General features: G+C 52.8%; 1 protein-coding gene across 1 annotated transcript; it reads right to left on the bottom strand.

The window, feature by feature from the left end:
- Window positions 1-10,085: 10,085 nt before the first annotated feature.
- Window positions 10,086-11,018, bottom strand: LOC143692670 (olfactory receptor 14A16-like). Its single transcript, XM_077172918.1, has one exon. It carries the CDS (start codon window positions 11,016-11,018, stop codon window positions 10,086-10,088), a length of 933 nt encoding a protein of 310 aa, XP_077029033.1.
- Between the last annotated feature and the right edge of the window lie 2,494 nt (window positions 11,019-13,512).

Below are 13,512 nucleotides of genomic sequence, written 5' to 3'. Positions count from 1 at the left end.
CAAGACACCAAAAGAAGAAGTATTGCCCCCTTATCGGGACAATCCAGACTTCTTCCAGACTTCTAGGAGCCAAGAAATTGATTTACAAGATGGGGGGGGGCAGCAGAAATTAAGCAGAAGACACCCTTTGTGTGAAAGGAATGTTTGAATTGTGTATGAGATATATGAATATGCGACAGGCTATTTCTTTTAAGGGTTCCTTCCTTTGTTAGCGAAGTGTGCTTTTGTGGCAGAGCAAAGCACCTGGACGTCCCTAATTCTTTACCTTTACTGTCTTTTATTGTCCTAACTTTGATTGTCCAAATTCTTATTGTTCTAATTTTTATTACTGTTTTATTACTATTAAACTTCTAAAATTTTAACACGTGATTGGCATTTTTCACACTGCCACTGGGTGAGTTCCCACCTCAGGGAGAGGGAGGAGGTGATGATCCCACCCATGGCTGCTGCTGGGTCTGAGATAAAGCTGAGCCAGAGCTTCAGCATCTCTCCCAAAATCACAGAATCACAGAATGGCTTGGTTTGAAAGAGACCTTCAAGTTCATTTCATTCCACCCTCTGCCCTGGGCAGGGACACCTTCCACTATCCCAGGCTGCTCCAAGCCCTGTCCAGCCTGGCCTTGGACCCTGCCAGGGATCCAGGGGCAGCCACAGCTGCTCTGGGCAAGCTCTGATCTCTGCCCCGGTGAGCAGGGACAGGACCCGAGGGAACGGCTGGAGCTGGGCCAGGGCAGGGCAGGGCTGGGCTGGGGATCAGCAAAAGCTTCTTCCCCCAGAGGGGGCTCGGGCACTGCCCAGGCTCCCCAGGGAATGGGCACAGCCCCGAGGCTGCTGGAGCTCCAGAGGCCTTTGGACACCGCTCCCAGGGCTGCCCAGGCTGCGATTGTTGGGGGGACTGTGCAGGGCCAGGCTGATCCCAATGGGCTGGCTGATCCCAATGGGCCCTGCCAGCTCAGCCCCTTCTGCAATTCTCACCCTTTGGCTCAGCCTTTGTGTCCCCTTGAGGCGCTGGCAGAGCTGTTGGGGACAGGGCAGGAGCGGGGCAGCCCCAGCATTGCCCTGTGTGTGACACCCCAGCAGTGACAGCCCCAGTGTTCCCCTGTGTGTGTGTGACACCCCAGCAGTGACAGCCCCAGTGTTCCCCTGTGTGTGCCCTGTGTGTGCCAGGGGATGCCAACAGCCTGCAGGGACAGAGGCGCAGGTTTGCTCAGCACCAGAGACACCCTTGCCTTGCTTGTCCCCACCTGTCATCACTGCCACCAGTGTTCTGCTCTACCTGGAACCTGGGGACACTTTCTCAGTCCTGTCCCTCAGATGGATCTATTTAAAATATGAGAAACTTCATTGTTTCACCCTCTTTTTGAGTCCCTGAGAAGTTTTTGAGCACATTCTGAGGGACTGAGTCTGATGCAAAGAGCACCAAAGCCCCAGAGGGTCATTACAGTCCTTGTGCTGTGTCTGTACTGCTGAGCTGGGCCGGGCTCCTGGCCCAGAGGCAGCTCCTGGCAAGGGCAGCAGAGCTGCAGAGAGACAGCTCTGGCCAGAAGCAGCTCCTGTGCACAGCCCAGCAGGGCTGGGGCACTGCCAGGGCCCCTCAGGGACACCAGCAGGGCACAGACAGAGCTCCCAGGGGCTCAGCACTGGCAGGGGCTGTGGCATGTCCCAGAGAGGGCTGTGTCACAGCAGTGCCTCTGTGGCTGTGTCATGGAGGCACAGAGCAACTGTGATGTCAGCAAGGGGCTGTGTGACAGCACAGAGTGGGCTGTGTGAGGTCACAGATTGGGCTATGACATCACAGAGTTCTTTGTGTGAGGTCATTGAGCAGCTACAGCATCATAGCGGATATTCTGTGACATCACAGAGCAGGCTGTGACATCATGGCATGTCTGTGTGACATCATTGAGGGGGCTGTGAGGTCAAAGTGTGTGGTGTGACATTACAGAGTGGCAGTATGACATCACAGGGAGGGTTTTCTGGCATCACTGAGGGAGTTGTGACATCACACAGCTGTCTGTGACATAATAGTGTGAGGCCACAGAGCAGACTCTGCCATCATAGAGAGTGGCTCAGTGACATCAGAGAGGGGGTTGTGACATCACTGGGTGGCTGTGTAATATCATAGAGCAGCCTGTGACATCACAGAGACTTCTGTGACATCACAGAGCAGCTGTATCACATCATAGGGTGACATCTCATAGTTGGCTGTGTGACATCACAGGGGCTGTGTGACCTCACAGAGGCTGTGTGAGGTCACTGGGGAGGTCACTCTGCCCCGGCCCCCCTCACAGTTCCCCCCAGAGCAGTCCAACCCTGCTCATGCACAGCGGGGTCCCCTGTCCCCCCAGGTCCCCCCGCCCCCGGCGCCGCAGCCTCCCCCAGAGGATGTTCCACGAGATCGACCCCAGAGCCTGACACGGGGACGGGGGGCCGGGGCCCTGGGGGTGGCACAGGGGGACAGGGACCCCCCGGCAGCGTCCCCGTGTCCCCCAGGGCCAGAGCCTGGGCCAGGGCTCCTTCACCCTGGTACCAACGAGGCCTTGAGAGCGCTGAAAAAATCCCCAGCAAGGGAACAGCAAAAACCAGATTTAATATTAAGCAACAGCAGCACAAAGTTCCTTGGCAAGAGTCACTCTGCTCCTGACTGGACACTTCAGGCACACCAAGGAAACAAAGCAACAACAAAACTAAATAAAGTCTGGACAATCAAACCAGAAATGAGCCGAGAACTGTCCCTGTGTGTGTGTGTGTGACACAAGGACAGTGAGGGCAAGGATAAAAGGAATATGGCCCAAAAGCTGAACAGAGCTCAAACTTAACAGGACTTAACTTACACTTTAACCTTAACTGATACCTTCAACTTGACAATTTAGCAAAAGAACAGCACTTAACTTTAACACCGGCTGGGGGTTTATTTACAGATGCGAACGAGATGGGGGTGCTATGGAAAGTGTCTCGAGCTGTTTCTTTTTTCAGCATCAGTCTCATTACATGATTATGATAATGGGAAGATGCTAGCACCTCACAATCCAGGCAGCAGGCCAGAAAACTTAATGTTACAACATACTTTATAAGCTTCTTGACCAATCACACAAAGCAAAAGCATATTGAGAGTAGTTCTATCCAATCACCATAAGCACACGTACCTTTGGTTAAAACAATGCTTGCTTATTTAGAATACAGTACCTGTTTGTAAGAGACAACGCACAGAGCTCCATTACTAAGCTTTAACCTTCCTAATATCTTGCTAGATAAACTTGCTGCAACTTAGAGAGCTATTCAGACAAGCATTAATACATAGGCTATTGTTCTATTTGCCCTTGCCTTTTCTACAGTTTAAATAATTTTTCTGCTGACCTATCTCATGACTGTTGCTTTAGCACTGTTCACAATTCTGCTGTATCTGAGGCCTGTCTTTTGCAGCTTTCCTAGAACCCTCTAATTTTATGGATTCCCACAAACAGTATTTAACTTAACTTACACACTACGACTTAATGATTTAATGGTAGAATAACATTAAAAAATATTCAACTTAACTTATATCATATGAAACGTTACTTGGCAAAAAAAAGCTCTTAATAGCTTTTAACTTATTCCTCATGATGTAATCTTACTTACAGGCCTGACTGACTCAGCTATCCAAGGCTCTCAAACCCCTCAGAGAGCAGCATTTCTGCCACATTTCCCCAGCACAGGCACTCCTGTGTGCACACAGACACAAAGAGTCACCTCCAAATTCCCTATATCCAAAGACTGCTCCCAGACAAAATCTGCCATTCCTGACAAGTCTTGCTGGCCTTGGATGAGAGAAGCTCTCACTTGCCTTCCAAACACTGGGGCTCTGTGCTTTCCTTCCTATAGAAAGGAACTGTCCTTCTGGGCCAGGCACATATGGCCAAATTTGGGATTTCACCTCCAACATTGCCTGTTGTGACAGCCTGGAGGAGATTGTTGGCTGGAAACATTTTGTGTGTGGGGGAGAGCAGGGGGTAGGTCCAGCCTTGCCCTGCCCTGGAAGCCCAGCCCTGCCCTGCCCTGGAACCCCAATCCCCCCAGAGCCTCTATCCCAGCCCAGCAGTGGCTGCCAGTCCCTGGCACAGCACAGGCAATGCTCCACAGCCACCTCTGCAGCCCCAGCCCAGCTCCTGAGGGACCAAATGAGCCCAAGCCCCACCTGGGGGAAGGGCCCAGGGAGACCAAGGGGTATTGAAGGCTGACCACAAAGCAAGCACACATCTTGACCCTACCTCCTCTTGGAATTTCCATCTGAACGGTGCTGGAATCCAGGAGTTGGTAGCTGTCTGTGTGCTTCTCTGAAGCTTATTTGTCTTTCTATCTCTTTGAGAGAGAGAAAGAAAAATACTTCTTCTATTTTTGTCCTCTTGCAAATTTTGATTAACATGAAATTGAACAGGCTTAGAGTTTGTGAAGTTGAATGGGCCAAATTAATGCTTTGAGAAGTGTTGTTTTGTTGATTGAATGTCCTATTAAACCTTTTGCAAAAATTTATTTGATTTTCTAAAGTTGCCAGTAAAGGCTGCTTGGTTGTTTTGAGCTCCTGAGAATTTCTTGTCAGTATTTCTCCAGTGTTTTCAACTCAGGGTACAGAAACAATTTTAATTCCTTTTAAATGTCTCCTTGAGAGAATTGTTTCAGGGATGGGAGTCAGGGCTTGTGTGTCCTGCTTGGCCCAGCCCAGGCAGGGCTTTCCCAGCCACATTCCACACTCCATTGCCCAGCTGGAGCCGCTGGTGCCTCTGAGTTGTGCTGCCCCAGCCCCAGGGACGCTCTCCTTGTCTGCCCATTCCCCCACGGTCTCTGGGCAGGGATGGCCTCACTGGGGGCTGCTGACATCCTCAGCAACTTGGAGGCTGCTGCTGAATTTCACTGCTCCAGAGGCTTGTTCAGCCTTCAGCTCTTCAGTGCAGGAATTCAGTGTCCCAGGGCTCATGAACATTCAGAACACCTTAACAAGCCAAGCCTCTGGGAATCATTAGATTTAATTTCCAAATCACTTGTTCAGTTCAGCTCTTCAGTGCAGGAATTCAGTGTCCCAGGGCTCATTAACATTTATAACACCTGAATAAGCCAAGCCTCTGGGAATGATTTGATTTTAATTTTCAAATCCTTTGTGGTTAAGTAGATCTCAGTAGTGTATTCAAACTGAATACATGATATTTAAAAAGACAGCGAGAAAACATTTTGTAGGTCCTGTTTAGGTTTTTTTTTTCCCTGTTAATACAATGATATGCACAATCTCCAATTGACATTGAATCCAGGTACCTCCTCATGCAGTTTGAATAGATATGAAAATCAAGACCCTTCATGGCTGACAATCAATCAGACTCTGTCCCTACCCCCACCCCACCATTTCCCCCATCCAAGCCCTGGCATTCAGAGCAGCCTTGTGCAAATCTCAGCTCCCTCCAGCCCAGGCTGCACCTGCAGCTTTCAGCTCCTTGGCTCCAACTCCCACCTGCTTTCCTTGCAGAAGGAGCTGCCCGAGACACAGAGGGATGTTCATTTCTTGTCAGCCAACAAAGCCAAGGGAAGGCACAGCTCCATCCAATGCAAAAGTCATTCTTCTCCCTGGCTCTGCCCCTGATCCCCACAGCCTGTCCCGTTTCCTTCATCCCTGCATTGCCAGGGACTCTCTGGGACAAGGGAGCTCTGCTCTGGGGATGGAGGGAGGTGCAAGTGCAGCCACTGGAGTGGGAACCACAACTCATCAGGTTTGTCTCCTTTGAAGGACCCAGAACTGGTGAGACTCAGAGGCACAGAAAGTTTCTCTTCATGGCCAACAGACCGCAGTTGAACAGAATGCTATTTAAAACCAATCTCACTCTTCCCTGAGCCATGTGCAACGTCCCAGCAGTGTCTGATGAGTCCACCATCCACATTTCCATTCTAATATTAATTTCACACAAATGTGGTTCTGTGACAGATATAAACACAATTAAGTTCTTGTATCAGGATGCTCATCCTGGAGTGGGGGCAAAACAGCTCCAACAATTCCTGATTTGCAAAGCTGTCAGTGGTGGATGGAGAAGGGAGGTCAGGCTGCTTTTGGTGTTGAGGAAATGCTGAAACCAGCCTGACTCATTTCATCTCCTCCTGTCCTGGCTGATCTCCCCTCTTTCCCCTTCCACCCATTGGCTTTTGTCTCCCACCAGGCCCCCGGTGAAGAGCCTGGCTCTGTGTTCTCCATCCCCTCCTCGCTGGCACTGCCAGGCTGGGATGAGGAGCCCCTCAGCCTTCCCTGCTCTGGGCTGGACAAGCCCAGCTCCCTCAGCCTCTGCTCACAGCCCAAGGGCTCCAGCCCCACCTTGGAGGCCCTTCCCAGACCCTGCTCCAGCTGCCAGACATCTTTCCTGCCCTGGGCAACCCAACCCCGGCCACAGTGACCTGGCTAATGCCCGTCCTTGATGTCCTGGTCACACAGCCCTGGCCCCTTGTCCCCATGTCAGGCTCTGGGGTGGATCCTGTGGAACATCCTTTGGTGGAGGCTGTGGCTCCAGGTGGGCCCAGGGGTTCCCGGGGGACAGGGACCCCGCTGGGCATGGACAGCATTGGACTTGTTGGGAGAAACTGTGAGGGGAAGCTGGGGCAGAGTGACCAACCCAGTGACCTGACACAGCCCCATGAGATGTCACACAGCCCCTCTGGGATGTCACAGACCCTTCTCTAATGTCACACAGCTGGTTTCTGATGTCACAGCCAACTCTGTGATGTCATAGACTGCCTCTGTGATGTCAGATATCTGCTCTGTGATGTCACAGCTGGCTCTGTGATGTCACAGAGGCACTCTATGATGTCATATGTGATCAATGACCTCACATACCCCACTCTGTGATGTCATAGCCCACTCTGTGACCTCATGTCACCAGATGATCAATTGCCTACACCAGGTGAGCTGACACCTCGAGCTTGTTCTCCACATCCCCAGGCCTATGGAAACCACACAAGGCCCATTGTGTGAGAAGGGGAACTGGAAGTTCAGCAGCCTCAGGGTCCTGCCAGCTCAGCCAGGCCCACTGGAACATTGGGGTCCACGAACACCAGGGACCACCAGAGAGCCCCCCAGGACAGAAGAACACATGGGTAAAGGGAAGGGGAAATATGCTTATGATTTTGGGGAAATTATTATCATATGTATGTTTAGTCCGGGACAATCAATGAATATGTGTGCAAAATACAGAAAATAAACAGAAACTTTCCTGTACTCAGCCTGCAAGGCTTTGGGAGGAGCTCTCCCCTGTGCATCCAGCTGAATAAAGAATGCTGCTTCTTAATGCTACACTGGGGTTAAGGAGTTTTCTGTTTTACTGAATTTCTGGTAACATTCCCACTGCCAAGGAAAGCTCTGTCTGCTGCTGTTCACAGACCGAGAAGGGCTGGGGGCAGATGTGGGGCTCAGAGGCTGCCTGGGGCACAGTGACCATGAAATAATCAAGTTTTCCATGTTCTGTGAAAGAAGGAGGGGCAGCAACAAAACTTCTACACTGGAATTAGGAAGGGCAGACTTTGGCCAATTGAGGATGCTGATTTGGGGAGTATCAAATCAGGTCCTGATTTATTTTAAGGGAAACAACCCTTAAAAACAAAGGGGTCCAGGAAGGACACACATTTCAAGAAAGTAATTTAAGGGGGAAGGAGCAGCCTGTCCCAGTGTGGCAAAAGATGAGCTAGGGAGGAAAAGGACTGGCCTGGCTCCACATGGTGCTTTTGTGGGAACTTGGGAAAGAAAAGGATGCATGGACTTTTGACAGAAGACCAGGCAACATAGGAAGTGACGTTAGGTTATGCAGAAAGAAAAGTTGAGATGTGACTGCTCAATTAGAGCATAACCTGGCCACTTCTGTGAAAAATAATAGAAAATATGTCTATAAATAAATTAATAGCAAAACGTGGCACAAGGAGAACCTCTACTCTTTTTTCGAGTGCAGTGGGGAATAGAGTAACTAAAGATAAGGAAAAAGCTGAGCTACTTAACACCTTGTTTGTCTCAATTTTCAATATTAGGACAGGTTGTCCTCAGGACAAGTGTTCTCCTGAGCTGGTAGATGGGCACAGGGAGCAGAACAGCCCCCTGGAATCCAGGAGGAAGCAGCTGGGGACATGCTGAGCCACTCAGATGCTCACAGGTGTATGGGATCTGATGGGATCCATCCCAGGGGGATGAGGGAGCTGTGGATGAGCTCCCCAAGCTGCTCTCCATCATTTACCATCAGTCCTGGCTCAGCAGGGAGGGCCCAGAGCACTGGAGGTGCCAGTGTGAGCCCATCCCCAGGAAGGGCTGGAAGGAGGATCTGGGGAACTCCAGGCCTGTCAGCCTGACCTGGGTGCCCGGCAAGGTTATGGAACAGATCACCTTGAGTGCCATCACAGGGCACCCACAGGATGGCCCAGGGATCAGAGCCAGCCAGCGTGGATTTCAATATCTGCACTGATGATCTGCATGAGGGGATTGAGTTGAGCATCAGCAAATTTGCAGATGAAACCAAGCTGGGTGTGAGTGTGGATCTGCTGGAGGGTCGGAGGGCTCTGCACAGGGCCCTGGACTGGCTGGATCCAGGGCCCAAATCCAACAAGGTGAAGTTTAACCAGTCCCAGTGCCGGGTCCTGCACTTTGGCCACAACAACCCCTGCAGCACTACAGGCTGGGGACAGAGTGGCTGGAGAGCAGCCAGGCAGAAAGGGACCTGCAGGGACTGATGGACAGCAGGCTGGACATGAGGCAGCAGTGTGCCCAGGTGGCCAACAAGGCCAATGGCTCCTGGCCTGGATCAGGAATGGTGTGGCCAGCAGGAGCAGGGCAGGGATTCTTCCCCTGCGCTGGGGACTGGTTGGGAAGCACCTCGAGTGCTGTGTCCAGTTCTGGGCTCCCTGGAGTGGGCAATAGAAAGAAATTTGTATTAGGAGGAGTAAAGAATGCAAAGGTGCAGCCAAGGAAATGCTCAGGGCAGTTTGGGGGTGGCTGCCAGGCAGCCCTGGCTCTGAGCAACAGCGTCTGCAGTGGCACAGGAAACTCCCAGCTGATGGGAACAAACTTTCTGGCTGAGTGCAGAGGCCAGGACAAAGCTGAGTGGTTTCCCTGGTGTCCCGCAGGCCTTGCTGGCCCCAGGGGCTGAAGGCATTTGTGCTCCCTCAGGTTCATGTCCCCACAGCAACAGCATGGGGGTGCTGCCCCTGCTGTGTGCAATGCAAACAGGGGCTGCTGAGGCAGTGCTGCCGTGTCTGTGCCTGCAAGGATGGGGCACCTGTGTGAGCTGGGGGAGAGGCCAGGGCTGCAGAGGGGGGATGTTGTTGGCAGCTGCATGAGGACGCTCTGGGACGCTGCCCTGGGCTGTGCAGCGCACTGGGCATGGATCAGCCCCTGCTCTGCTGCTCCTTCCCGTCTGCCCCAGGGCCCTTGCAGAGCCCCAGCCATGCTGTTTGCCCCCAGCCTGCCCACGGCCAGCCTGGGGCTGCTGACGGGGGTTTCTGTGCTGAGCATTGGCCTGGCCGTGTTCTTGAGAGAGCCTGGGCAAGGAGCCTGGAGCCCCCAGGGCCTGGCCTGAGGCGTCAGCGCTGCCCCAGCAGTGCCCATGGCCTGTCCCTGCTGCAGCCCCGGCACTGCCACCCCCAGGGCTGTGCCCGGCCCCGAGAGCACTCAGGCCCTGCAGCAACACCAGGGCCACCAGGGCAGCGGGGCAGGGCCACGGCAGCAGCACTGGCAACACCAAGTGCTGCTGCTGCTGCTGCTGCTGGGCACAGCTGCTGGGCCAGCACTGATCTGCCCCAGCTCTGCACACAGACATTGCTGCTGCAGCTCCAGAGAAGGCAACAAAAGGGCATCTCTGCAGAAAACTCTGCTGGGAGATCCTTTAGTTCCTTTAAAGCCACCAAGAGCGCAGCCCCTCATTGACAATGTCTGTGGCCACAGGGAAGGTGGAGAGAAATCAAATGAAAAATGGTACAAACAGTTGCTTTTTTTTCTGGACAATATGAATAACTAAAACAAAGGAAAAAATACCCTATAACCAAACCAACAAGAAACATCAAAGAAAACTTTTATTACAAGTGATTTGCAGAAATTGGCTAGCAGTTTAATGTCCCTTAAAGCATCCTGTCATCAGTCTCCACACTGCAGCCTTGAGCTCCTGGTTCCTCAGGCTGTAGATGAGGGGGTTCAGGACTGGAGCCACCACCGAGTACAGAACTGACAGGGCCAGATCCAGGGATGGGGAGGACATGGAGGGAGGCTTCAGGTAGTAAAATGTACCGGTGCTGATGAACAGAGAGACCACAGCCAGGTGAGGGAGGCAGGTGGAAAAGGCTTTGTGCCGTCCCTCCTCAGAGGGAATCCTCAGCACGACCCTGAAGATCTGCACATAGGAGAAAACAATAAATACAAAGCAACCAAGTCCTAAACAGACACCAACAGCAAGTAGCCCAAGTTCCCTGAGATAGGATTTTGAGCAGGAGAGCTTGAGGATTTGTGGGATTTCACAGAAGAACTGGCCCAGGGCATTGCCATGGCACAGGGGCAGGGAAAATGTATTGGCCGTGTGCATGAGAGCATTGAGAAAGGCACTGGCCCAGGCAGCTGCTGCCATGTGGGCACAAGCTCTGCTGCCCAGGAGGGTCCCGTAGTGCAGGGGTTTGCAGATGGACACGTAGCGGTCGTAGCACATGGTGGTCAGGAGGCAAAACTCTGTAGTTGCGCAGAAAACAAAAGAAAAGAGCTGAGCAGCACATCCGGTGTAGGAGATATTGCTGGTGTCCCAGAGGGAATTGTGCATGGCTTTGGGGACAGTGGTACAGATGGAGCCCAGGTCAGTGAGGGCCAGGTTGAGCAGGAAGAAGAACATGGGCGTGTGCAGGTGGTGGCCGCAGGCTACGGCGCTGATGATGAGGCCGTTGCCCAGGAGGGCAGCCAGGGAGATGCCCAGCAAGAGGCAGAAGTGCAGGAGCTGCAGCTGCCGCGTGTCTGCCAATGCCAGCAGGAGGAAGTGCCTGATGGAGCTGCTGTTGGACATTTGCTGGGGCTCCACATGGGCACCTGTTCATGGAGAAAGGACAGTGAAGGGTTAGAGGAGATACCTGTAACCAAAATCAAAGCCATTTCCCATACAACTACCCTGGAGTGCACACAGATACACTTCTGTTTTTAAGAAGTCTGGTGTTTTCTTTAAAGCTTCCCCATACCTCTGCTGGTGTACTTGAGTATCAGAAACCCTCAGCATTTCTACTGCCCTTAGGGAATAGAGAACACATACTGAGAGGCAAAGTGATAAGTGGAGAGCTAGTGGACATTGTCTGTCATTCTGACCTGTTCAGAATTTTGCTGGGCTTTAACCTTTGCCAGTTGGAGGGTGATCACCTCCCCATGTTTTCCCTAAAATGTCACCAGACACTGCTGAGAGCAGATGGATCCACCACAGCCCAGCTCCACTTTTGTAGCCAAGGACTCACGTTGCTCATTTCACCAACCCAGCAACATTTTCAGTGTCACAACACCTCTGCCTCTCCCCATCCATCTCATAACTCAGAGCTGCTCTAGGACAGGTTTACACCCTGGATTGAAGCTCCCAGCTTGGACTGAAATCTCAGGGAGACTTCCAAGTGTCCTTCTGATGGCATTGGATTGAGGGAGATGCAGCTCCTTCCCTGGCTGCACTGACAGCATTGCCCAGAGCCAGGCACTGGGGACAGCGTCACCCTGAGCCAGCTGTGCCCCTGCCAGAGCCCCCAGGGTCGGGCAGCTGCTCCCAGCCCTGTGCTCTGCAGAGGGAACTGGGCCCGGGGCTGCAGAGCTGCCCCACGGCTCTGCTGCAGCTCTGCCTGCACAGGAGGGGCTGCACGCCTTGGAGCCCCGGCCCTGAGGGCAGAGGCTTGGCTGGGGCACAGGAGGGAGGGGGCTTGTTCAGAGGGAGGGGCTGCACTGCAGGGGCTCCTGTGGGCATCTCTAAACTCTCCCTGCCACAGCATTGCTGGGCTTTGTTTTCTCTCATTGCCTGATCTTCTCTCTGCTTCCTGCAGATTTCCCTGCTGCAGGTGTTTCCCTGTGCCTGATCTCTCCCTGCCAGCACTCACAGACCCCAAATCTCTGTGCACTCTCCTTGGCCCTACAGAACCCTGCCTGTTTGCAGGGCACTGGCTGGGGGCAGGTTCTGTTTGCAGCTTGGAGAAAGGACAGCTCAGACTGAGCCTGATGGCTCCAGCAAAGGTGATGCTGCTGCTGTCCATGGGCAGAGTGGCTGAAAGCACATTAGGGATCTCCTGTGAACCTATTGATCACTAAAAGTAACAGTTTGGATATCTCAGGCACATGTCAAAATTAATGATTAATAATTCATTATCATCCTTTTGATATTTTTGCTGCCCCCCTCCCCTTCCCTTCTTCCCATACAGTTGGAAACTGAATAGAAAGTCGTTGGAAATTTTCTCATTTTTATCAAAATCCTTGTCTTGGAAATATTCTATGACTGATCAGAACCCCTCAGCATGTCAGAGCTCCATGAACCTTTCACCTCCCCTGCACCAGAAATACCCAGAGTTGTACTCACAGGCTCTGCAGGCATTGGCATGTTCCAGCTGCAGGAGATGGCTCCAGGAGCTGCAGCTGCACTGTCCTGCAGCCAGAGGTTCCTGTGCCAAGGGCTGGCAGTGATTGTGCCCCAGGCACTTCTCAGCCCCTTCCCAGCCCTGACTGATTGAAGCTCTCTGTGCCTCTGGGCTGTGCCCGGGCTGGCTGCAGGCAGTGCCCCAGCCCTGCTGGGCTGGCACAAGAGCTGCTCATCAACAGAAATATGCTTTTGAAGCTCTTCTTGGTGAGCAGGAGCTGCCTCTGGGCCAGGAGCCCAGCCCAGCTCAGCAGCACAGACACAGCACAAGGACTTTAATCAGCCTCTGAGGCTTTGTGCTCAGGCCCTGAACATCAGTCCCTGAGAGGGAGCTGAAGAAACCTCTCCAGAACTCCAAGTGAGAATCCACCTCCAAACTTTCTTGGACTTTTAATGGGTCCCAGAGAGGGACACAACTGAGCAAGTGTCCCCAGGCCCCAGGCAGAGCAGAGAACTGCAGGCAGTGATGACAGGTGGGGACAAAGAGAAGCCAAGTCTTGGTGCCCTGGGCCACAGCAGGGTCTGTGCCAGCAAGGGCTGGGAGGAGACACCTTGTCCTGAGGCCCTGGGGCCTCCTGGCACAGCCCCAGCCAGGCTGGGCACTGTCAGCCCCTTGTGCTGCCCTCAGCATCCCCCCCTAGCCCACATCCCAGTGGCCTCAAGGATCTGCTGCAAGGAGTCCCTGGGGAGCCTTGCTCAGCAATGGCCCTGGGGGCTCTTTCATGCTCCCTGCAGGGACTGCAGGTTTTTCAAAGGACTTTGGCTTTGGCTTTTGCCTTGGAGGCTCTGAGAGGTTTGTGCAATCATGGCCTCCAATTATCTGCTGTAATTAGTCCCTGGAGAGGCTTTGTCAGTAACAACACTCTATGGGGCTCATTAATGCTTCAGGGTACTTGAGTTATTTGAA

This window comes from Agelaius phoeniceus (assembly GCF_051311805.1).
Source record: "Agelaius phoeniceus isolate bAgePho1 chromosome W unlocalized genomic scaffold, bAgePho1.hap1 SUPER_W_unloc_2, whole genome shotgun sequence".
Lineage (NCBI taxonomy): Eukaryota > Metazoa > Chordata > Aves > Passeriformes > Icteridae > Agelaius > Agelaius phoeniceus.
Note: the sequence above shows the minus strand (reverse complement) of the source record. Positions and strands in the feature narration are given on the sequence as shown.